The sequence below is a fragment of the Nothobranchius furzeri genome, chromosome 6 (assembly GCF_043380555.1).
Source record: "Nothobranchius furzeri strain GRZ-AD chromosome 6, NfurGRZ-RIMD1, whole genome shotgun sequence".
Classification (NCBI taxonomy): Eukaryota; Metazoa; Chordata; class Actinopteri; order Cyprinodontiformes; family Nothobranchiidae; genus Nothobranchius; species Nothobranchius furzeri.
Genome location: NC_091746.1, coordinates 59,417,457 through 59,443,192, shown reverse-complemented (window position 1 = coordinate 59,443,192; position 25,736 = coordinate 59,417,457). Strand labels below are relative to the sequence as shown.

Sequence of the window (25,736 nt, the reverse complement as noted above, 5' to 3'; positions counted from 1 at the left end):
AGAACTATGGGAACATTGACTCCAAAGAGGAGCAATGTTTTCTGTGCATGCAATGTATTATTGATGCATTGTAGTCCCATGAAGGAATGAGGGCATAAAATGGCAAGAGACAGATAAAATCTCATGAATTTATTAAATTACTACTGCCCAGTCAGCAGTGGAGGTGAGAGGACAAAGAAATGCGTGTTTCAGAGCTGGCTCTGGGGAAAGCACTGATTTGGTACATGCTGGCTCAAGAAAATAAATTAAAACGATGAACATTTTGCATAGTATCCCTTTAAATTTATGATCAAGTGGATTTTTTTTAATGCTCTTCTTTCAAATTCCGATAAAACCTCAACTCATTATTTGGCTGACAACATGTTTTTGAACTTAGATAGCTAGTCACCCCTTACCAGACTAACTCCGCTCCTACTTCCTGTTTGAAAATGCACCACATGGAGGTGTTGCCTAACAGACCTCCAGGCTCACAGTGACATTGTGACATTATATGGTACCAACATCATAGGTACCTCTTAGCCAGTAGTGATGGCAGATTTAAATTCAAATGTAGTGCAGAGTTTTTACCTGAAGAGGGAGCAGCACTGACAGTTTTAGGCAGAATATTTACATATTAACTAAGGTGCGCTAAAGCGCCAAATTATTGACTACAAGTGTCTACAGCATGATTAGACACTCAGTTATAGTTTATCAGTAAAAAAAAAGTAGATTTGGTGGTGATTTGCTCTTTAAAAGAAGACTTAGCAGTTTTGGCTTGCTTTTAGCACTCCCTAGTGAACCCAAAACGTTTCTCCTCGCTGTGCATTTGTGTTTTTAACACCTAACAGCTGAAATGTCTCCTCAGCCTTCATTAGTATCTACAGAAGTGATTCATCACTAAATTAAACAAATCAGCTTAAATCATGCAGGAAACATGCTGGAACCAGGCTGTAACTCCAGGTATGCCAACTCAATGTTTTCAGACCGGTCCGGAAACTGAAGTTGCAAGTGGAATATTCTGGCCACAGAGGGCGGTGGAGGTCTTGAGTGATATTTCATTAACCCTCTAAATGTTCATTTTATCACATACTGGCTCAAGAAAGTAATTTCACAAAAGGAAAACGTTGCAAGGTATCCCTGTAAATACCACAAACAGAATGTAAAACTGTCCTTTGCATTGTGTTGCTGCTTAATTTGGGATGTGATATTAACTTAAAGTAGCCTACTCTGTGATTAGGCTTGAAAACAAAGAGCAGCATCATGTCAGGAGACGATTTTACATTGTGGTGTGAATATTAAAGGGACTTTCCCCTGACACTTATGTGTGACAGTGATAAAGTAACAGCAATCTTACTTTTTCCATTCAGCCTGGCTGAGATTCTGTTCAGCAAATAAACCCTCAGGTAGCTTCAGATTCAAATGTCGACTGTCGACTTCACATTTAGACGTCTTGTTGGCTTTCACAAATGAAAGGCAGTAGTGTTTCCTGCTGCTGTAACGGAGTCTAACAAGGGTGTCTTTATGTGAGACCAAGAAGGGAAAGAGGCGGAGAGCTAAGTGGACTGTCACCCGATGAAAAGAGCGCCTATGCACCAAGCTCAACAGACTGCCACAGTCAACTTCCGTTTAGGATCTTCAAAATAAAACCCAGCCGTGTTGCAACACTAAATGTAACTGACGTTGGAATGTTTGTGTTGGTTGCCATGACAACACCAGCAGCACATCGGAGATCGGTACGTTGTCTCTGTTTTGTTTTCTTTATTTGGTACTCATATTGTGTATCTGTGCAGTGGAGTTATACGTCTTTCTTATAAGAAATGTTTCTGTTGAGATTGTTGTGAGGTAGTCGCTTCCTGTGAGTCGCGGGAGAGACGACACGGTGCGGTAACACGGCGGACTTTTGGAACATACATCTTTTCTACTGCTGGGTTTACAAGGCGTACACGGTAAAAAACGTTATACTGTTCTTCGTTTAACACTTGTGCACTTGCGAAAGGAAATAAGTGGCTGAGATGAATATCATATGTGCTATTGATATTATTTTACTTGTTTCTAGTTTTCACGGTGCTCCATGATTGTCAGAGAGAAATAAAATAATTGTGGACATCAGTACGAAGCGTGGATTCTTTCGACCCGAGTAGAAACAGTGAAAACGTTGGCCCAATCCATCTGGAGGCTTCGGTGCGCAGAGCTCTCGTCATCCTGCAGCAAGCTACAGTGAGCTACAGGCTTCAGTGGACACGTTGCTTTGCATTTTGGAGCAACCAATCAGGAGCTGCATATTCAGTGGACACTTCAAGAAGCGGTTTCAAGAAGCGTGAGTCATCAGGCTATATTATGCAGCTGTTATGCCTCCTGTGTTGATGGATAGAACATGAGCTACAAATTTGCTATAATGGACAAGAAATTAATTGTGTTCAAACTTCAGACTGTGTAACAAAAAAAGAAAAAGAAAAAAAAAGGACAATCTGTTCAAGTCCTGGAACTTATTGTTGTTTTCTTACTTATTGTTTGCAAGCTTTAAGAAGGCTGAAACTGAAGTTTATTTACTGTCATATGTAAGAAACTAAGCTAATGTGCCTTGTGTTAATTTTAATAATTCTCCACCTATTGCATCCATTCCATTCTTGTAATTACCTTAGATATCTTGTCCCTTCATAAGATACCCCTTTTAAAGTCTGAAAATGTCTAAAGATGACCATAGTCATCCTAATGTTATGTCAAAAGTCCAAGATGCAGGGGATATGAAAGAGGAAAGAAGTGTAGTGTCTGAGAAATCTGAGACAAAAACAAGAAAATCCTCTCGTGAAAGGCGATTAACACCAAAAATGCAGGAACTGAAAGATCAAGAGTTAACTCAAAAGGAGAAGAGGTTCAAAGCAACATATGAGAAGTGGAGAAGCAACGTAAGAGACATTCGCACAAGGTTAAAGCAAGTATGCTCTGAGAGTGACATGTATAATATGATGGATGAGGCTGAGAAGCAAGAGTCTGAATTAAAGGAACAGTATGACCGAATTCGACTCCAAATCTCACCAAGTCAAGAAATTCGAAGAAAGATTGATGCATGCTCAGCTGTGACGGCCGACTTGCTGCAGCTGATGAGAGTACGTCTCACTGAAGATGAGGATGAGTTTGACACAGTGGCAGAAAGATCAAGGTTACGCATGCTACTTGATAATGAATATGCTAGGTCCATATATGGATCCACAGCTTCCAGAGTTACTGCACCCAGCTGTCACAATTCTAAACATCTCTCAGAGTCACCTAGCATTTCGGCTATGAGGGCGGAAGCGGCTGCTCAGCTGGCTGCAAAGAGAGCTGAAGTTGATATGGAAGCTGCCATCGAAGCTCAACGTCAGCAGTTGAGAAAACTGGAAAACCAGAGGGACATTGATGTAATTCAGGCAAGGCTAAATGTCTACACTGAAGAAGAGGAAAGGGATGAGACACGCAGTCCTCCATTCAGCAAAGTGAGTGATGCACACCCCTTCGCTCACCACATCCCAGATCAAGAACGACAGGTTGTGCAAAACGAGACATCATTGGTCAAATCGCTACAAGAGTCATTAGCTCTCACCCGCTTGCCAACTCCAGAACCTTCTGTATTCTCGGGTGATCCTCTGAAGTTTACAGAATGGAGCATGAGCTTCAAAGCCCTCATAGAGAGACGATGCTCTGACCCTGCAGACAGGCTATTCTACCTGCAAAGTACATAGCAGGCGAGGCAAAATCTTCTCTTGAAGGCAGCTTCTACAGAAAAGATGAAGAAGCCTATCAACAGGCATGGGATAGGTTAAATGCTAGATATGGCCATTCCTTTGTAGTACAGCGGGCTTTCAGAGAGAAGTTAAATGGGTGGCCGAAGATTGGAGGAAAGGAATATCTCAAGCTAAGAGAGTTCAGTGATTTCCTCCAAACATGTAGTAATGCAATGCCCCACATAAAGGGCTTACAGGCTCTTAACGACTGCGAGGAGAATCAGAAAATATTAGTCAAGCTTCCTGATTGGGTGACATGTAGATGGAACCGTTACGTTACAGAGCAGCTAGATCGGGGCAACGACTATCCAAGCTTTCATGAGTTTGCTTCCTTTGTCTCTAAGGAGTCACGCATAGCATGCAATCCAGTGTCATCCTTACATGCCTTAAGGCACTCTGCAGAGGCACCACCAAGAGAAATGAAGCGTTCAAAAGCAAACACGTTTGCCACAAATGTGAAACCTTCAATTCCATCAAGCTCCACCACCAAATCTGACCCTGGTCAAATCAAGTTGGGAGATGCAGAGAAACCAAAGAAATGGAACACACCAACACAAAATTACAATAGTGACCAGTGTATTTGCTGTAGTGAGAACCATTCCATACATAAATGCAAGAGGCTTATGGACATGCCTGTAGAGGATAAGAAAAAATGCATACTTGAAAATAAGTTGTGTTTTGCATGTCTAAGAAAGGGTCACAATTCTAAAGACTGTAGAAACAGGTCCACATGTAGCATATGCAAAAAGAGTCACCCAACGCCATTGCATGAAGATCGTTCTACAGCAGGAGAATCATCAATTCAGGGTGCAGTGGAAGAAAGCACGTCATCTTTATCATGTTGTGTGAGTGGAGGTGAAGGTGGGAGTACGTCGATGATAGTCCCAGTGTGGATCTCAACACTTAGTGCTCCGGACACTGAAACCCTAGTGTATGCACTATTGGACACTCAAAGCAGTCACACATTTGTTGATCAGGAGGTGTGCGAAAAGCTAAAAGCAGCAATGGAACCAATGAAACTTAAACTTTCCACCATGATGGGGAGAGACTCAGTCGTGAAGAGTCAAAGAGTATGCAAGCTCAAAGTTAGAGGATTTTCCTCTAACGTTTCCATCAATTTGCCTCCAGCCTACACAAGGGACTTCATTCCTCTTGACCGTGCACATATTCCCACTTGTCAGACAGCCAACAAATGGAAACACCTTGTAAGCATGGCCCAAGAGATACCCCCGTTGATGGACTGTGGTGTTGGATTGTTGATTGGATATGACTGCTCCAGAGCGTTAATTCCAAGAAGGGTCATCACTGGGGGCGACTATGAGCCTTATGCTATTGAGACGGACCTTGGTTGGAGCATTGTGGGAAGCGCACCACAGCGTGTGCAAGCTAAAGATGTGACTGGTTTTTGCCATCGAGTGTCTGTCAGAGAGATGCCACCCATAACGCCATTTGCTGTCATCAAGGCCCTAGAGTCCGATTTTGCAGACACAAAATCTGGTGACAGAAGCATATCTCAAGAAGATATATGCTTCCTGCAGATCTTGAAAGAGAGGATCCAACAAAATAAGGAGGGTCACCTGGAGATGCCTCTCCCTTTCAAAGCACGTCCACATCTCCCAGACAACAAAAGGCTGGCATTAGTACGGTTGAAGCATCTAAAGAGGAAGCTGGACAGAGATCCCAAATTCAAAATAGACTACGTGAGATTTATGGAAGGTGTCTTCAAGGATGGAGATGCAGAGAAAGTGGAAAACCAAGCAGAGCTGGGGAAAGTGTGGTATATCCCACATCAAGGAGTTTACCACCCCAGAAAACCAGGCAAAATCAGAGTGGTTTTCGACTGCTCTGCAAGGTATGAAGGCACCTCCTTAAACGACCATCTGCTAACAGGACCTGACCTCACAAATAGCCTAACAGCTGTGCTGTGCCGCTTCCGTAAATATCCCATCGCAGTCATGTGTGATGTGGAGAAAATGTTCCACAGGTTTCATGTGAGCGAGGATGATAGAGACTACCTGCGATTTCTCTGGTGGGAAAATGGAGACACAAACTCAGAACCCAGAGAGTACCGCATGAAGGTTCACCTGTTTGGAGCATCATCCTCCCCTGGCTGTGCCAATTATGGCATGAAACACCTTGCCAGCCAATGTGAGAAAGAGTACCCCTCCGCAGCTAGCTTCATCCAGAAACATTTCTATGTCGACGATGGTCTCATAAGTGTAAAGTCGGTGGGTGAGGCAATTGAACTGGTCAAAGATGCCCAAGCTGTGTGTGCCAAAGGAAAGCTGCACCTTCACAAATTTCTCTCCAACAGTCGAGAGGTCCTTGACTCAGTGGAGGTTGCAGCGCGTGCTACGGAGGTGAAGAATGTTGATCTTAATCACAATGATTTGCCAGTTCAAAGAGTACTAGGTATAAGGTGGAACATTGAAAATGATAGCTTCTCCTTCAAGGTGTCACTTGAGGAGAAACTGGCAACGCGCCGAGGGATCCTCTCAATTGTGGCCTACTTGTATGACCCTTTGGGGTTTCTAGCCCCAGTCATTCTTGAAGAGAAAAGAGTGCTGCAAGAGATGTGTCAGAGAGGCACAGGGTGGGATGAGCCACTACCCAAAGACTTGAAGTTAAGGTGGGAGACTTGGATGAAGGATTTGGAGAACCTGGAAAGAATTGAAATTCAAAGATGCTTCATACCTGACAGCCTTGGTGAGATTCAGAGAGCCGAGCTTCATCATTTCTCTGATGCAAGCAGTCAAGGGTATGGCCAGTGCTCTTACATCAGAGTAGTAAGCAGAGAAAGGGTATGCTGCTCCTTGATCATGGGCAAGGCGAGGGTTGCACCAACCAAAATAGTCACCATACCGAGACTAGAGTTAACTGCAGCAGTAACCTCGGCATCTGTGAGCAGCACATTAAAGGAGGACCTGTATGCTAAGAAATGGTGGAGAAGGGTCCAATATCTGACTGAGCAATTTTGGCACAGATGGAGAAAGGAATACCTGGCCAATATTGCTCTGAGACAGCAATGGCATGCACCAAGACGTAATGTGGAGGTGGGTGACATTGTGATTCTCAAAGAAGAAGATGTTCCTCGCAATGAATGGAAACTAACTAGGGTTGTGGAAGCCCATGAGGATGATGATGGACTTGTACGGAAGGTGACAATCCAGACTGGTGATCGGAAATTAGGAAAGAGAGGCGAACGCCTCGTCCAACCATCCGTCATTCAAAGACCCATTCAGAAATTAGTGGTCCTGGTAGAAAATGAGAAAAATATGTCATTCATTGATTAGATTTCCCTTCTAAAATACAAGTTGTCATTATGCTGTACTTCATGCACATGTTGTGGAGATGTAAATTCTGTTCATACTGTTGAATTAATTGTTTGAGAAAAGAATATTGTTTATGTCAATGCAAGAGTGTTTTAACATAACAACATGGTGCTTGGGAATTACCATTGATTTAATGAACAATACAAGTGTATTCACATTCGCAATTGTAATAATCAAAGGTAATTGGTGGGAGTGTAACTGACGTTGGAATGTTTGTGTTGGTTGCCATGACAACACCAGCAGCACATCGGAGATCGGTACGTTGTCTCTGTTTTGTTTTCTTTATTTGGTACTCATATTGTGTATCTGTGCAGTGGAGTTATACGTCTTTCTTATAAGAAATGTTTCTGTTGAGATTGTTGTGAGGTAGTCGCTTCCTGTGAGTCGCGGGAGAGACGACACGGTGCGGTAACACGGCGGACTTTTGGAACATACATCTTTTCTACTGCTGGGTTTACAAGGCGTACACGGTAAAAAACGTTATACTGTTCTTCGTTTAACACTTGTGCACTTGCGAAAGGAAATAAGTGGCTGAGATGAATATCATATGTGCTATTGATATTATTTTACTTGTTTCTAGTTTTCACGGTGCTCCATGATTGTCAGAGAGAAATAAAATAATTGTGGACATCAGTACGAAGCGTGGATTCTTTCGACCCGAGTAGAAACACTAAATAATTTTAATATGTGATCAAATTAAGTGTGTTGGCCTTTTTCAGATTTGTACATGAACTGCCCTTTTAAGAATTTGAGCTATAATTATTCTAAGCTGATTTTCATTGCCAAAATAGAAACCACTGCACAACACTCCTTGTCAGGAAATAAAAATCTGGCCTTCTTCTATTTAAATGTCTTAATGATAGCAAATGTTTCTGTTGCATATGTATTTTTGCATCGAATCTTTTATTTATTTATTTAACCAGAAAGGTCTCATTAAGATTAATGACCTCATTTTCAAGGGAGTCTTGGCCAAGAGGCAGCAAAAGATACTGTCACATTTCTCAGTTACACAGATAGTTATATACAGACTTATAAAAGGCAGTTACAACACAGGCAATCCATCTCAAGTGATCTTAATCTGGTTTTATGTATTCAAGGTTTTTGGTCTGGTATGTGTTTTTGTGTTTATGAGTCCTTAGTTTACATATTTTTTCCCATATTGTGAAACATTTTGTATTATTTTTCATTTTAAAATAGTTTTACAGCATGTTAGTTTTTATATGTTCTGCTCTTGCTGCTAACTTTTGGCCAGGTTCTAGGAAGATAGATAGATAGATAGATAGATAGATAGATAGATAGATAGATAGATAGATAGATAGATAGATAGATAGATAGATAGATAGATAGATAGATAGATAGATAGATAGATAGATAGATAGATAGATAGATAGATAGATAGATAGATAGATAGATAGATCAAGAGCTGTTTGCTTTAATTTTCTGGGGTCTCATTTATCAAACATTGCGTAGAATCCTTACTAAAACCGTACTTAAGCTCAGCAAAAAAAAAATGTACTTACGCCAAGTAGGTTTGTGATCTATCTAACATGGAGTACACACAGCTGCACGCAATCTCTGCTTCATAAATCGGAGACTAAAGAGAATGTTTCTCAGCTGCATTTTAGTCACATCCCGCCCTCACCACGCCCACTTACTGCCATAAATAGTCACTGCAAAGTGCCTTGTGGATCTCATGCATATACATAAGCCGGCTGTTGCAGCACTCCGCCAATGACATGGCGACCGTAGATCAAGGCAGATCAAGGATGCACAATTTTACAGAAGCAGAAATTGAGGTACTTGTGGGTGAGGTGGAGAAATGAAAGAAAGTGCTTTTGCAAAATAAATGAGAGAAAATCCACGGAGTGGCACAGCGTTGCTGAAGCCGTCAATGTTGTGAATTCTTCAGAGAGATCTGTGGCAGATATAAAAAAAAAAGGTCCAATCAGGATTTGATTCCCAGACTCCCGGGTGAAAGTCACGCACGCTAACCAGTCAGCCAAACGGAGATCTCCCCTGTACAATAGCCAGGGTGCATCATCAATTGAGTCACAGTGACAGGACACACACACTGTCACAGAAGCATGACATTCTGTCTCAATCTGTCCCCCTGCTGATATTCTGCATTCCATATTCTGCGCTTCAGGCTGTGTGTGTGTGTGTGTGTGTGTGTGTGTGTGTGTGTGTGTGTGTGTGTGTGTGTGTGTGTGTGTGTGTGTGTGTGAGTGTGCACGCAGTGCGTGTGGGGGGTCTTGTTCTGTGTGAAAACAAAGCAGTACTAGTGATAATGCTGCAGGATTTCATAATTTTATCCTTCTCAGCAGCAACACTGCAGGTGCTCTCCATGTCTCCATAAGCAAGCTTGATAAATGAGGCCCCTAGAAGCTGTCATTTGTGTGGAAATTGACTTGCCCTAAAAATATGTGGATAACTTTAATTTTATTACATCGGTGTGTGTTTGTGTATCTGCTTTCTGGGAAAATCAATCTGATTTTTTTAATTGAGACCTTCACAACCTCAATGGAAGCCCAAAGTGCTGAGCACTAAAATACAGACAGAGATCCTGAGAATTGAATGGAGGATAAAAACAGCATAAGAACAATGAAAAGATACACAAAAGCATGAGCAATGCAAAATAAAAACCAGTGAAACAATAGGTCGGTGTCAGTGTTGGTGGGAAAGACAACAAGTAAAAATGGGGTTTTCAAGCAGACTTAGATGGAGCCTCTTTACTGGCAGAGGGAGCTTGTTCCAAAGGGTTGGTGCCATTACTGATATACATTTCTGGTCATTTTCCACGGTACACAATCCAAGGAATTTATCTTCAATTCAATTCAATTCAATTAAAAAATACTTTATTAATCCCAGAGGGAAATTGATTAATTGCTTGATCTTAATAAGATATGATCTTGTTTCCATCTACAAAATGAAAAGGAATATGAACTCAAGATGAATGTTATTGTTGTGGGTTAATTTTACATTAACAAATCTAAAGTGCTAACTTCCATTTCAGACCTTCTGCACTGAACTAAAAACGCTTCTTCTCACTCAATTTCATGGAGAGAAGCAGCCACTGCTTTAAAGGACCGTTTGTAAACTTTTTACCCTCTAGCTTAATTTGAGTTTTTATATATTTGTGTTATAATTTTTTATTTAATCTTCTTATGTATGATATACATCTGTTATTTGTTATTACTGAAAATCTCATCATCGTTGATCAGTAATTTCATTAAAAAATACTTTCAAAGTGTCTTATTTTGAAGGGACCAGACCCGTGTTCCGGTGTCGCTACGCTTCTGTACCCAGCAGACGCTCGCGCGTGCTTCTGGACCAGTCTGGTAACTGAGCGCCGGAGAGCCGCAGGACGACTCAGGAGCAGCGCAACGAAACAAAACCAGCTCACAGGATGGACGGAACGAGCGGGAGCTGGAACTAAAGGTGAGTCAGGTGGTAAGGCATGCTAGTGCTTTTAATATTAATTAAAATTAATTAATTACTGTGATGTAAAGTAGGATATTTTAATGTTGTGCTTTAATTAACAGCAGTGTGTGATTTTAGATGTTATCATCACTATAATTACACATATATTTCAATTTAGATGTCTTGAACCAATTTAGTGTTCTTTGAAAAAAGAAGTCATGAAAAAAAACTTGAAATAGTTTGCTTTTATTTATTTATTTATTCCAAAAGCAAGAAAAACCTGGTTAAAAATGTCACTTGATTAAAAAATGGTGTATTTTTTCATTATGCTGGAACTGAAATAATGCCCTCAAACATTTCTGCAGAGCACAGCAGACAAAATCAACTGCACTCAGTGTGATTGGGTGGCGCTTTCAGTGTTGTTCCTTTTGCATTTCACTCACCACCACATTTTACATGCAGCCATGCTGTGCGAACTGCAGGTTTTATTAGGGAAATGCCCTAATCCTGCTTAGTGCTGTCACTAACAAGCACCTAGTGCCCTGAAATATTTGCTTTGCAATCTGTCAGAGTAGGTTTTCTCATTCTAGAAGAACGGAACTGAAGATTATGTGGTATTTGGGTGTGTTTACTAAGCAGAGAACAGAAGAACTGTTTACTGATTTGTAAGAGGAAATTGCTGTATGTATGTTGAAGTAGATGTAATGTTTCATGACATAAGTCAACTCTGAGGATGTTTGCAGCCGCTAACAAAACCGTCAGCAAGGTAAAGAAAAACCTTCTCTGTGTTTAAAAAAGAACCAAAAATGGAATTAGGAGACAAACACAGCAAGAACGTACAAAATATAAGTGCTTCCTGTCATTTAAGTTTAAGATGTGTAAAAGAACTAAATATGTGTTTGGCTGTGGCCCTGAGAATGTGTGTGTTCTCACTTTCTCTTATGCAGAATGCATGTGGTATCATGTTCCACAGATCACATCACAAAGTCACACTTGATCAGGGACAGTTTAAAGAAAATGATGTGATTTTCTTTATAAAAAAATACTATAACACCTCTGGTGAAATTAAAATGACTGTTGATAGTTTTGATAAAGCCTTTTTGAAAAATGTATTGAATTAAAACAGGATCTTATCAGCTGCACTGAGTGATAGCTTCCTCCAGGCTCTGTTGCCACACACACGACTCTGCAGAAGTTTGCAAATGCTGTAAAATCTAAAATCCAAACTGTGATGCTGCAGTTCAGTTTCACTACAGGATATTTCAGATGTTAAACTAGCAGGAGTTGCAGTTGGGATGTTGCACAATAACGATTGCACTTTGACGGTTAAATGTTTAGATCTTAACACACGTAATTTATTTATCTTTGCTGTTTGTCCTCTTGCCATCTCTCTTTCCCTCTATTCATACCTTTCCATTTATAAAACAATGTCAACAGCCATAAAGCACAGGGAGTGTCTCACTGCACAAACCTAGATTTACATGCTGTGTCATAATTATGCAGAAATAAAAGAACTACAGTGTGGTTTTTCATTGTTTATTCAGGACCATCAAGTCCTCTGTTCTGCTTCACATCTATGTATGTTTATGTTTATGTATTTAGCAGACGCTTTTGCCCAAAGCGACTTACAAGTGAGAATCAGCATGTTGCCCTTGAGGCTAACAACAACAATAATAACAACTTGACATCAGTCATGGAGAGGAGGGAACAAAGGAGTGGACGTGGGTGGGGTGAGGAGTGGGAGGGGGGTCGGGTGCAGGGAAGTTGCTAGTTAAGAAGATGCTCTCTGAAGAGCAGGGTCTTCAGGAGTTTCTTGAAAATTGAAAAGGAAGCCGCAATTCTGGTAGTGTTAGGAAGGTCATTCCACATTTGTGGAACGATGCATGAGAAGAGTCTGGATTGTCCTGAGCGTGGTGTAGGCACTGCTAGCCGATGATCCTGTGATGACCGGAGCGGCCGGGCCGAGACGTAAGCCTTTGCAAGAGGATTCAGGTAGATGGGAGCCGTACCATCTCGGACTTTGTATGCTAGTGTTAGCAATTTGAATTTGATGCGTGCTGCTAGCGGTAGCCAGTGGAACTCAATGAACAGAGGGGTGACGTGTGCTCTTTTTGGCTGATTGAAGACCAGACGCGCCACTGCTTTCTGGACTATTTGAAGAGGTCTCACAGTACTGCCTGGGAGACCAGTTAGAAGGGCATTGCAGTAATCGAGGCGGGAGATGACAGTAGATTGCACCAAGAGCTGGGTGGCATGTTGTGTTAGGTATGGTCTGATCTTTCGTATGTTATACAGCGCAAAGCGGCATGAACGGGCAACAGAGGCAACATGATCTTTAAAGGTCAGGTGTTCATCAATCACAACACCCAGATTTCGAACTGCCTTTGAAGGAGCCAGAGATAGGAAGTCATTTTGGATTGAGATATTGTGCTGTATGGATGGTTTTGCTGGGATGACAAGTAGTTCAGTTTTAGAGAGGTTGAGTTGGAGATGGTGGGATTTAATCCATTTTGATATGTCAGAGAGACGGTTTGATATTCGTGCAGAGACAGTGTGGTCGTCCGGTGGAAATGACAGATAGAGCTGGGTGTCATCTGCATAGCAGTGGTAGGAGAAGCCATGGGATCGAATGATCTCACCCAGTGAGGTGGTGTATATGGAAAAGAGAAGAGGTCCTAGTACAGAGCCCTGGGGGACTCCTGTGGCAAGATGGTGCACGGTAGAGGATTGTCCAAGCCAAGATAGTGTTTGCAAGATAGTGTTTGCATCATGCTGTCAAAGTAGGTGACCGCTGTAATTTTAATATTGATCTGTAGGAGAGATCAATCTTTGGTTGTGCTACATTTGTGCAAATCCATTCTGGCACTGGAACAAGGCCAGATTAACCATATGGGCAACTGGGCAATTGCCCAGGGGTCCACGAAATCTAAAGGGCCCAGACCCAGGGAAGCAAGGGCATGAGTAAAATACTGTATCTGTAATCTCCCGCTTTATATTAAACTAGGGTGACCATACATCTTCTTTTCCCCTGACATATCCACTTTTCACTCTCTGTCCGGGGCGCCCGGGGGTTCTTGTATTGATTAAAATGTTCGGCTTTTCATCCAGGAGCAGGGATCGAATTATGGGGGAGCTGGATATCCTACACATCCAGGGGAGCCGGAAAAAAGTTTTCTACCTAAATTACATCATTTATGGACTCTTTTGAGCAGAGAGCACAGAGAGCGGCAGAGCAATGATCGTTAGTGCGCAGCGCTCCAGGCTGCTGCGTCCGGCGCACGGCCCATTCTCAAAGTGGCGCAACCAAAAAACTATAATTAGCACACGATCGTTCATGTCCACACATGTTCTCTATTTTCTGTCTTATTTGTGCCTGAAGCGCTCTGCGGAGCTCATCACCTGTGCTGCGGTGATTTCACCTCACTGACGCAGCATCGAAACACACTCTCCACTTTGCGGTCAGGAGATCCCTTTGATCTGAGGTGAAAAAGTAAGAATCCAGGCAGCAGTTTTTCTGGAGAGTTTAGAAGAGATGCAGGAAGATGAGAGACAGACAGGACAGGAAAATAGTTAAATAAAAACAAGAAAACAAAACAAAGTGTTTAAAAGTAAAATGTCGGTAGATTTATCTCCACTACACATTTTTACCTGTATAAAACAATAAGTTATACACATGTAATATTTATACATTTGATACAATTCAGATCACCTTCAAAACTCAGTCACACACCCAGTGTCGTTTCATGGCATTTTGGGGGCTAAAGCCGGGGGGACACTGTGCGACTTTTTCACTCGTAGCACTCAGCTTCAGCTCAAACTGTACGACTTCCTCGCAGGGCAGATCTCACGAGTCATGCGCTCACACTGCACGACCCAGTTCTCGGATGCGACCTGACTGCTCACACTGTACGTCTGGTAGCAACACGTCGGACCTAAAAATATACTAAAAATAGCAGTTTTTACTCAACACGTTAGACTTTTTTGTCTTGTTTTGCCTGTTGTTCTTCGGGAGTGCTGCAAGAGGACACACAGGGATTTATGGGGATTGGATGAGGAAAACGAAATAAAGAAAGTAAATCTGTGTTTTGTGATCAGTTTAATTTGACATGAACACGACAAACACGCTTTCTTGACGATCTTTGTGAGTAAAACAAACATAGAAATTAAAACGAACAGCGTGTGTTATTAGGGAAATAGCGGAGAGCGGTGTTGATGCAGGATGGCACATGCGCCGTGAGCGGTTCTGATACATTTTGGGTCGCAGCTGCTCGCAGCGCTGCTTCAACAGTGCGATACCCTCACGAGGGAGGAGCAAAATATTAAACATGCCAGAAGTCCGTGCGAGCTCACGATTGCTGATTGGTAGCTGGTCACGTGGTGTTAATCGCCTCTCGTAACCCCCTGTACACTACACGACGCTCGGCGCAAAACTCGCCCCGATCTCGTGGATTCTCGCACGAGTGGAAAATCAGCTCAAAAAAGTGAAAAAGTCGCACAGTGTATGCCCGGCTTAAGGCAAAACAGAACGAGGTGGGTCAAAGGTTACCCTGAGCGGGTTACGTGATGTCAGGCATTCAAGTATTGAGTATATTTACTGCATATAACAGTAAAATACTCTGTATGTGACCATATTATGGTGGTCCTTGGGTTGTGATGATGGGGCCCTTTAATATTGTTGCCCAGGGTACAACAAAGTGTTAATCTGGCCCTGCACTGGAATCAATTGTTTGTATTTGTGGGTTGGACTCATTTTGTGCAGAGATCACAGCAACTTATTCATGTTTGTTTACAAATGCTCAAAACTAAACATGGATCTTTGGGACAGATTCCAGCACTGGTATGTGAGTGTGCATCAGATAGCCACTGAGGTACAAATAAACATTTTGATAAATATTGTAGTGTCAGTAAAAACAAGTTGTACGTGTTCATTTTTTTAAGCACCGCTGTGGCCAGAGGTTTTGGGAAACGGCAAGTATTGGTTCTTAAAATGTTTTGTGCTTCAATGTTTTGATATCTTTTGTCAGACGTTTCTATGGTTAGAGATGTTTAATTACAAGTTTTTAATAATTCCCAAAGACTTTAATTAACTCATTCACTGCCAGCTGTTTCCTGATCAGGAAAGCCCTTCGCTGCCAGCGTTTCTCACCTTTTTTACTGTTTTTTTTAAGAGTCACAGAATGCTGCGCGCTAGGATGATGTCGACGCCAAAACAACCAAAACAAAGCGAAGACTCACCTCTTACATCAGGAAGAATCCGCGCGTTTCTAACATTATCCGTTCTTTCACAATCCGTTGTTGAATTGTGATTGGCAGAAGCTTTTCCGGTTTGGACCTCTCTTTTTTTACTGCAGCGACCCAAAACGATCTCCTAACACATGGATTTTCTGCTTCCTGATCACGTGATGTGTAACGTATGAGGATAAAGTTCGGCTTTAGAGCTGAGATGTTTATTCTCATGATGCAGGGGCTCGTTCCGACACCCACACAGTAAAAAGATGCAAATGATGACTTTAGTCGTCATTGGCAGTGAACTTTTGGATTTAAAATGACTACTTTAGTCGTCAAAGGCAGTGAATAAGTTAACAGTTGCAATAACTTTATTCAAAAATCTCAATTTGCAGTGTTTTTTCTATTTTTAACCCTTATGTGATCTTCCCTAGTGTGCTTAAAGACCAAGTTCATTGAGAAACCATTTTTTACTTGTTATTTTTGAAATATAATTGGTTACTCTGAGTTTAACATGCATGCTGAACATTCAAATAATCTTCTACCCCCATTTCCTGCATTAGTCACGATAGAAAATAGAGGGAAATGCTTGAATAAGAAAAGCCGTCAGATCTGCGTCACACTGACAATTAGCATTCATGGACTCACCCAAGGCAGTTGTCGATTTTGCTTCCAGGAGAGAGCAGAGCACGTCTCGGCTAGTAGAAGCTAACCATTAGCATTAGCAACCCCTCAACATGACGGAACTTCTTCAGGCTTGTGTAATTTGTGGAGACGAAACATCAGCGTTTCAAAGCAAACAGAGTCAGAGGTAGAGTTGTGCTGTTGTTAGCCAGTCAGAGGTGAGATGTCTAAATATAATAAAATAAACATTCAAACTTGGTCTTTAAGGACTGACCATAAGTTTTCAATGGCATTAAGATCTGGGGTGTTTCTTTGATGTGGGCCCAAACTTTGACCTTTGCTCTCTAAATGATTTAGTTTCAACTTTATCTTCCGGTACAGTGATTCCTCATGCATAAAAATCTGTTGTCATTACCACAATGTTCTTGGGAGGTTTCTTGGATCCTTTTGTCTGATTCCCCTCACAATTATTAAGTGGATTCACGATATCTGGCCAAGACGATCCAACATGCTGATGCGATCACCAATTTATGACTGGAGCAATCCCGACATGCTCCTGAGCAGACCAGAGCACCCCTAACACACCACACATGGCAGGAATATTGGATAAGATTATCTTTTGGCAATCAGGGGTGTCCTTAAAATTTTTGGAGGAGGAGATTTTGCATAATTATCTTTCCGTGGGAACTGGCCTTACATGCCAAAGGTTTTCAATGAACGTCATGTTCCGCTGGCGGGATTGTTGTTCTTTGCTGGGTCCATACTTGTCTCTTCCCATCTCTATGGAGGATCATTTCCATATGTACAAATTAGACTAAACAAATCTGTACTCTGCAGCCAAACTGCATAAATAATACTAGACGAGTAACTAGCCTCTACATGTAGCACGCAGACCTGTGAGGTAACTGTCACTCTGACAGTGTGTCAGTCACCATCCTCTGCATTTGTACGCAAACGTAACTCGTCCCTAGGGGACATTAAAGTTTCATCAGCTACACTCTGTTGTAAAGAAGGACACGTTGAGGACCAGTAGAGAGAGGAGAAGGTGTTTAATGTTAACAGCATGCACGTCCTGTAAGGTAAAGTGGTGTCGAAGTCCTTTTAAGTGCTTTCCAGATGGCACGCTGACAGGAAGGTTCTGGGGAAACCGGCCCCTAATGAATGAGAAGAGAATCACCTGAGGGAACAAGAGGGATCAAAAGAAGCCTTTCTCCTGCCTCCCTCCCCTGCCGCATGCTTGCTTTATGCTCACTTATCTGCTCTTCATTTCCTCCCAACACCATATGTCCCATCTACCTACTTTAATAGTTCTCCTCAAGTGTTCTGAGGCTTGCTGATGCTCTTACCACTCTCCCTTATTTTTTAGTTTAGAAGAAAATCCTAGTCTCTTTTCTTTCCTTCTGCCTAAAGGAAGTTGTTCATTTTTGCAGCGGGGTAGCCAGGGGGCATGTTCAGACAGACATCTGATAGGAAACCCTGACATTCACAGAGGACAGCTCGCACACATTAACATCCCTGACCTGTAACAAATACGGAGGCTGCACCCAAACAGAAGAGAAGCATGAAGCAAAGCTGCACAATCCTGTGTTTTATCAGGATGGTTGTAATGATCAGGAAGGCTATCTACTTATAGAGAGTGGACAGGTATAGGAGAAAAGCCATCAGGGAGGGAGGAGGGGTGCTGTTTAAAAGATAACATCACACTCATATTAACATGTGCACACTTCTCTGAGTGTGTGTGAAACCTCTAGAAGAGAAGCATTTAGATTCTTTAATAATTGCAATACACTTTTTAAAAATTACTTGTGACAAACTCTTGATAACTGGCTGTACCACACTGTACAATGGGAGATTTATTAAAGGTCACATTCAATCGTTTTTTGTTTTTGTTTTGTTTTTTCAATAAATTTGCTGCAGTCTCTAGTATGAATGAACAGTTTTGAGTTGTTTTCTGTGTAAAAAAAAATATATATATATATAAGCTTTGGCACTCCTGTTCCCGGTTGTAGACATTGGGGAATGGGGAAGAAAATGGCAAGGTTACAAATCTTACTTATTCATGAAAGGCAAATATCTCACCTCTTATTGGCCAACAGCAACGGGACTCTTCCGCTGCCTCCGTTTGCTCCACTTTCTTGGGTAAAAAATTCAAAGTTGGTGTTTTATCTTCACAATTAACACAAGACCAAATGTTTTCCACCATGTTGTGCAGTTGCTTATATAGCTTCTATTCACCAAGACACTCTGTTCTTTCCTGGCAGTAAAATGAACACAGCCCTCCACGCTCACTAGCCAAGGTAGGCGGGGCCATGATTACTAAATTTCCCTGTGACGTAGAAGAGACTTTCCTTTCTGCGGCTGGTGCAGGTGATCATGATTAAAGAACAGTTTCACATATGCAAACACAGAGTGATCAATAGTTTAAAAATAAAATAACAATTACATGGTTTCATAATGAACAAGACCTACAAATGTATGATTTATTGCTGCAAAAGAATTGAGCTAAAATCTGAAAGAAACAGTTAATAACAAATAGATGCTGTAAATACTATTATTATTTTAACTCAGACTCTTAACAGGGAGTGAAGAAGTTAATGGAACAGCTGTGATTTTTTTATATGGGTGACTGCATTTTTCCCAGTTCATGAATGCGTCATTGCTGAGCAAAAATTCACACTAACAATAATTGATTTAATCATGATTTTCTCATTATTTATGTATTGAGTTTATCTATCTCATTATTTAATGTATTATATATATATATATATATATATATATATATATATATATGTGTGTGTGTGTGTGTGTGTGTGTGTGTGTGTGTGTGTGTGTGTGTGTGTGTGTGTGTGTATACCGCAGATACTAGTATCGGTAAAAGTTAACCGATACGAGGAACTGATACCAATGCAGTTGCCTAAAAGTGGCTTTACTGTAGCTGCTGATGATATTTGGAGGTGTGTGTGTGTGTCTTTGCTGCAGAACAGAGAAATACACAGAAAGAGGTGACCTGTCACAGGTGTGTGAGAGCTGTGCTGGTTCGCTGTTGCCATCAAGCAGAAACAGAGCAGAACTTTTGAGCCCTGCTACGTTGATTTATCAGTTAGCGCTGTTTGCTCACCCGGTTTCCTGTCTGACACATTTTGGAAACGATAAGCTTGATAAATTCACCCAGTTTCAGATTGCTACAAGCATAAATGATATAATTTATCTTACACATGCATGCAAACCCTTTACTTTCTCTTTTTATGACAGCAAGTTTATTTATTGATTTAACACCCCCCACCCCGAGTTTCTCCCACTCTCATCCCTGCAGCTGGGTTTCTATTTCCTACAAAGCAGATGAAATGTGTGATAAGGAGGGAAAACATTTTTCAGTTATGGCATCTCAGGAAATGGGGGAATGTATCATCTGCTTGTTACTGTGTCAATAAACAACCCTGTGTATAGAATTTAAATGCTTTGGTTTATTTATGCAGCAATAAATAAATAAATACATCCAAAAGCATTTAATTGAAATTGATGGGGTGTTCTGGAGGTTGAAGCAACCGCCAGAAAAGCAGGTGTCAGGTCCTGCTGGGGTTGGACGGAGGGAAGCCACAGCTTCACAAAGGAAGAAAACAGGAACTGTTGTGGTAAATTTGTTGTCCGAGCAAGCTCATTGGAAGTTGTTGAAATGGGTTTGTGATAAGAATGTGTTGTAAAATAATTATATAAATCTTCACAGGATGAAGGCAGGACATGTTTAAGTGAAAACATTGTTCCTGAAAAGCCAAATATATTTGAATCTGCTCAAACTTCTGGTACGTTTTCTGATCAAACTGTTTCTTATCGAAACTGCAACCACAACAAAGCTTGTTGATCAGCTATCTGAGTCTTAGTGCTTGATTTAACACGCTGAATCCTTCACAGATTACACATCACTGCTACGTTTTTTTTACTACCCTTGTAGGTATCTCAATTTGTCCAGCACGTTGAACTAACCTGTTTAGAATGAGATCTAGTGGTGAATTGTTTTATAATCTGGATGCTAAAGTGTGTTCCAGTCGTCTGTGGCTGAACCAGAGCTGCTTCTGTCTTCGGTAACATCATCAATAATTTAGCTCGGTTCACTCGTGAAGCACCGTTTCACAACAAGAGTCATCTGAGGATGCTTTACTCCGTTAACAAACTTGTTTAAACTCATAGAGTCCAGTCATTGAATTCATTGGCATTTTTATGTTTATAGATTACAAATCTTCCAAAAGCTGTTAAGAAAATAGCGGCTTTAGGTTTTTCTGAGCCAGATCCTCATCTGATGAAGGTTTGACTGTGAAACAGAAATTGTGTTAATTACAAGAAAACACAAGCAAGACCACAGTAAACAAACAGCTAAGTGGTTTATAATAATACAAATGGATGTTCTTCTCACTTTTGTCTCATGGACATGTTGGTTTATGGTCATTCCAAACTTCCATGTTTTTTCTTCCTGTTATTCTGGAATTTGGCTTGAGTTTCATGTGTCAGAGAACTTTTGTTTGGACTTGGTCAAGCCTTCTGTGTGTGTTTATTCACAATGTGTATTATAAACATAGTGAGCTCAGAGTTTCCCATGTAACTAGTGATACGTCAGAGCTGAAATGCCAAACAGATGAGCCAGTAGGTTATCTGGGGGGAAAAAAACTGTAATCCCTTTTAAATAATCTGAAATTAAAACTGGCCGTCTGCATTTACTGGTCGCATCGCAGTGACACATAATGTATCAGACAGTTGTCTGTAGACACATGCCTTCAGGACAGGCTTTGCATGGGCAAAAGCAGGGGCGCTATGGCAACAGGAAATTACAAACGCCTGTGCGCACATCCTAACACCAATAAAAATCAAACGTGATGATTTTGCAGCCAGTGTTCCTGTGTTGCAGCTATGCCTACCCTCATGCTGATGCTGAATCGACTCATTCAATCTGCTGAGACTCAGTCATCTCAAAGTGAGGCTTTGCTTGTAAATCTCCACGATCCTAGCCTCCCTTCAAGCTGCAGCTGCTTCTCTCATAGCTTTATAACAATGAGCGATTGCATTTCCCCGGGTGAGATGTACTTCTGTTGTGTCTGTGTCTCAGCCGCTGTCCGGCTGGAGGAAAAAAACGTCGTTATGGATAAAAACTGTTGGATCGGTCTGGTGTCTGAGCTCAGACGAAAGTTTTAGCACAATATCAGAAAAAACTGAAGACATTTTAATCAAACTTTCAGAACTTAAACATTAAATGTGCAGCTGATTGGCTTCTGTAGCCAAAAAATGACTATAACTCAGTCAATATTGCATCTACATTGCGTCTCTGCCTCATACACGATTCTGTGCTAATACTGATGTTGATGCCGATGTATCGTGCATCTTTAGCAGGTGCTGTTATTTTTGATAACAGAGATTTCACCAAAACGGCCATAACTCTATTATTTTGCATCACAAGATGAAGTTTAAAAGCCTGGCATAAAATGCAGAGGATGCTATTCTAAAGAATGCCAGGGGCGATGTAATCCCTAGAGAATAAGTTGCAAGGGTATCAAACTAATTAGAAGCAATTTACAAACCACCTCATTAAACTGCTCTTAACACCGTACCGCATTTCCTGAAGGATTTATGGCTCCTTGGTGACATCATGAGGGGTTTTCTGTAATTGAGGATGATCTAGCATATCATCAGACTCTCGCTCTGCACTGCTGACTCACCCACGTCTCCCCGAGCGCCTTCTCCTGAAATATTTCTTCATCTGCAGCGGAGGTCTTGCCTGAGGGTCGCCACGTGTCTCCTGATTCTGCCGTGTGTCAGAGCACAGTTCCGTATTCACCTCCTCCATATAATAATTCTTTCATTAGCCTGAGCTTCAGCCAGTCCCGTCAAAGGGTCGGCTGTGTGGGGAGTCCAGAGGGACAGCGACTGATACAGAGATACATTTACAGATCCTACGTAGAGTAACACAAACACTGAAACACCTTCCAATAAAAATAGGTTTAAATCCATGCAGAAGCTAAAACTGCTAAATACACATAATGTTTCCTAGAAGATTCAGACTCCATATTTGTTTTTGTGTTTGGGTTCATTTTGATTGTGGTATTTAAACAGTTTAGAGACGTCTAAACTAAAATGTTGCTGCTATTTCAGCCAGAGGTCACAGCAGGCTTTCAGAGTTTAGTTTCTGCCAAACATGACACGCAAACCCACTTTTGCAAAGCTGGAATTCAATAAAATATGTCAACAAATGATTCTGTTTTAATCCTTTCACTCTGTTTTAATTTCAAGTTAACACTTAGTTATTTGTTCCAGTTAGCAAACATGTGCTGGTTTGCTTCCCACACAGCAGTTGGAGGTTGAGCTGCACATCATTTATTTACTTGGTTCGAAACCACTAAAGTCAAGTCATACTGAGAATACACGCTTCTGCTTTTACTGATCTGTCCCAGATATCTACACCCTTGGCGTGTTAACTAAATTGTTCTGGACTAAAAAAAGATTTAAAAAAAGATGGTTCAATAGTTTTAACTTACCATAATAAAAACAGCCCTAATGAACAATTATTATGTATAGAAGAGACAAACATTATGCCACAACATTCAGCTTTTATTAAAGGTGTGGTTCACTTGTTTAGTCAATACACTTACTAGTAGAAATAAATGCCTTGTGAGTTTTATTCTGAGTATAAAAAGCCCCGGTGCACCCATTTCAGGATCTAGAAGGTTGCCAGATCAGAGAAGAGTTTCAGACTGCAGGATTTGGAGTCTTGCTAACTGATTTGAGAACCTCTGATTTGCAAACAGCAATGCAAACTCTACCACTGACTTCGCCTACATTAATGTTTTATCTCCACAAATAACACAACATTCTCTGCTGTTTTCTGAACGCTAAACCAACAACAACCTTCCCCATCGTGAGTCAAGATGGGTGAGTCCATCAATTAGGGATGCACGTTTACCAAAATGTCTTTAACTGGCTATTGATGCCCCTTTAATAGCTGGTTAACCAAAAACCAACCAATACCAGCAGCAGAAGGACTTGAAGCAGTTAATCGGGAGAAACTAGTTTACCCGGTTAAAACATTAACCGGTTAACTACGTACATCCCTACCTCCCTACGTAACCTAATGTTACGTGACAGTGTGATGTCACGCTGTCAGACTTTTCAAATCCTAGAGTTTCACTGTCTATTTTCTATCAGAAGCTGATGCAGGAGTTAGGTGTAGGAGACTATTTTCATGTTCAGCCTGCATGAAACACTCAGAGTGACTGATTATAATCAGAAATAATACTTTTTTTTCTGTGAACCACACCTTTAAAGCCCACGAAAGTAGTTGCCGGTAGGGAAATGCATCTGAACATATTCATTCAACACACACACACACACACACACACACACACACACACACACACACACACACACACACACACACACACACACACACACACACACACACACACACACACAGCCTCTTAATAGAACAGCAGCATTGTTTTCCTGAAGCTGTAGTTCAGAGAGAATTCCTAACTTGGCCAACACAATCCGACTCCTCACCATGCTAAAACCAACATGTCAGAGTGGATAAAGATGGTTCTGATTTGTTGCACTCTCAGCCTCTAGCTGTGATGAATGACTGTATAATTGTGTTCCTAATGAGAAATCTCCCATGTTTCTTTTCTGCTTTCTGTCTCCTCCATCAGGAAACATGAAAACCCACCACTAACCACAGAGGAATTGGTTTCCCACTCACTCGTTACTTTCTTTCCTCTATGCATGAGCCAGCTTCGCCCGGGCGTATGTGCCGGAATGCTCTACCATTCCTAGTTGCAGCCAGGCAGACGGGAAGACGACGATGCGGACTCACCAACGGGGTCGGAGCACAGGCACACAGATGAGTCACATATGAGTGACCCATGATGTAATGATGTCTGGAAACAAGTCCTTCAGCAGACCATGAAACTAAGTGAACCAACGAAAGAAAGAAGTTTTTTTTAAGAGTTTTGACTAATTTTATTTTTTTTGCTAATGACTAAACAATTTTTAGAAACAGGCAGTCAAGCGGCGATGACCTAACTCAGGACAAATGACCTCACGCTGATAAGCCGGCCACCTCCTCACTGGGTGATGGAACAGGATCGAAAGTGGACTGCTGTGATTGCGAGTGGCGTGAGTGAGGTCACATGATTTTTCTGCAGTTTTGATGCTTCATGCTGCAATGTTGAGGCGTGGACTGCTAACGTGGGTGTCCCGGGTTGGGGGCATGCTGGTGTTTCTCTGCTGCTCACTATCACTTCTTTATCTAATGACGTGCAGTCCTCCACATTCCAGCAACACTCCACTGAGTCATGTGCTTCCGCACGCCGAGTCCAACCACCAGAACCTTGGAGGTGCAGTCCTCGCAGCAGGGCCTGCTGGGACAGGAGGAGCCCAAGCTGCTGCTCAAAGTGGGGGTCCACCAGCGGTTCACACTTACCAGATGCTGCTCCAAGAGCGTGAGGAGCAGCATCGCCTCTACATCTCCTCCTTGAAGAAGCAGATTGCTCAGCTGAAGGAAGATTTGCAGGAACGCAGCCAGCAGCTGAAAAGAGTACAAGAGAGTCTGAAAATAGATCCTAGAGTGCCAGGAGATGGCCAGGAAGGAGGTGCTGAATCACACGGTTTTGGAGAAGTTCAGGGTGTCAAGAGCCAACAGTCTGACCTCCAAGAGTTCCTGAGAGGTCAACTGTTAAAGGCTGAGGTGACGGCTGGCACAAGGTTACCCAGTGAGTATGCTGTGGTGCCTTTTGAAAGCTTCACCTTGCAGAGGGTGTACCAACTAGAAATGGGCCTTACACGTCATCCTGAAGAGAAACCAGTGAGGAAGGACAAGAGAGATGAGCTGGGAGAGGTGCTGGAGGTGGCTCTGCACAGTCTCAACACCCCCTCATCTCAGCAGGACAACAGGGAGGTGGTGCAGAAAACTCAGACGAGCAAAGTCTACACCCCTTCTGACTTCCTAGAAGGTAAGAACATCTCTTCTCAGTTTTCTAGAAAACACATTTATATGTAGCTTATCTCAAAAATGGATTCTGTAATGAACAAACAGGGATTATGATGGAGATGCAGCCCAAATAAACAGACACGGAGATTCCAACTGCACTTGTTCTTTTTACACTGAGTTTCAAATGCAGGCTGAGAGTAAACATTTACTTTAACCCCATTCACCCGCATTAGCCACAGGAAACAGGTAGGAAAATAATCGGTCAGGAGAAGCCAGTCTCTTCTGACCCACCTTGACCTGTGACCAGAGCAGAGTGCCTCAGCTAGTACAAGCTGTTAGCACAACATGGCGAAACACACTGGAGCTTGTGTTATTTGTGGAGATAAAACATCAATGTTACATTTTATATCAAAGAATGAAGAGCGAACA

General features: G+C 41.8%; 2 protein-coding genes across 4 annotated transcripts in view; both read left to right on the top strand.

The window, feature by feature from the left end:
- Window positions 1-3,913: 3,913 nt before the first annotated feature.
- Window positions 3,914-10,170, top strand: LOC129162918 (uncharacterized). 3 transcript variants are annotated; one of them, XM_070552378.1, is made up of 3 exons: window positions 3,914-7,329; window positions 7,428-7,542; window positions 7,653-10,170. In XM_070552378.1, the coding sequence occupies exon 1, from the start codon at window positions 3,914-3,916 to the stop codon at window positions 7,031-7,033; it is 3,120 nt and encodes a 1,039-aa protein (XP_070408479.1). In that variant the 3' UTR covers window positions 7,034-7,329; window positions 7,428-7,542; window positions 7,653-10,170. The 3 variants fall into 3 exon arrangements, with proteins under 3 accessions (XP_070408479.1, XP_070408478.1, XP_054595337.2); XM_070552377.1 differs by having other exon boundaries at window positions 7,428-10,170; XM_054739362.2 differs by having other exon boundaries at window positions 3,914-7,542.
- Window positions 10,171-10,374: 204 nt separating this feature from the next.
- LOC107373900 (chondroitin sulfate N-acetylgalactosaminyltransferase 1) overlaps window positions 10,375-25,736 on the top strand; it is a 74,229-nt gene continuing 58,867 nt past the window's right edge. The window contains 2 exon segments of the mRNA XM_054744447.2: window positions 10,375-10,510; window positions 24,028-25,329. Coding sequence (XP_054600422.1) covers window positions 24,528-25,329 — 802 coding nt within the window. The 5' untranslated portion in view covers window positions 10,375-10,510; window positions 24,028-24,527.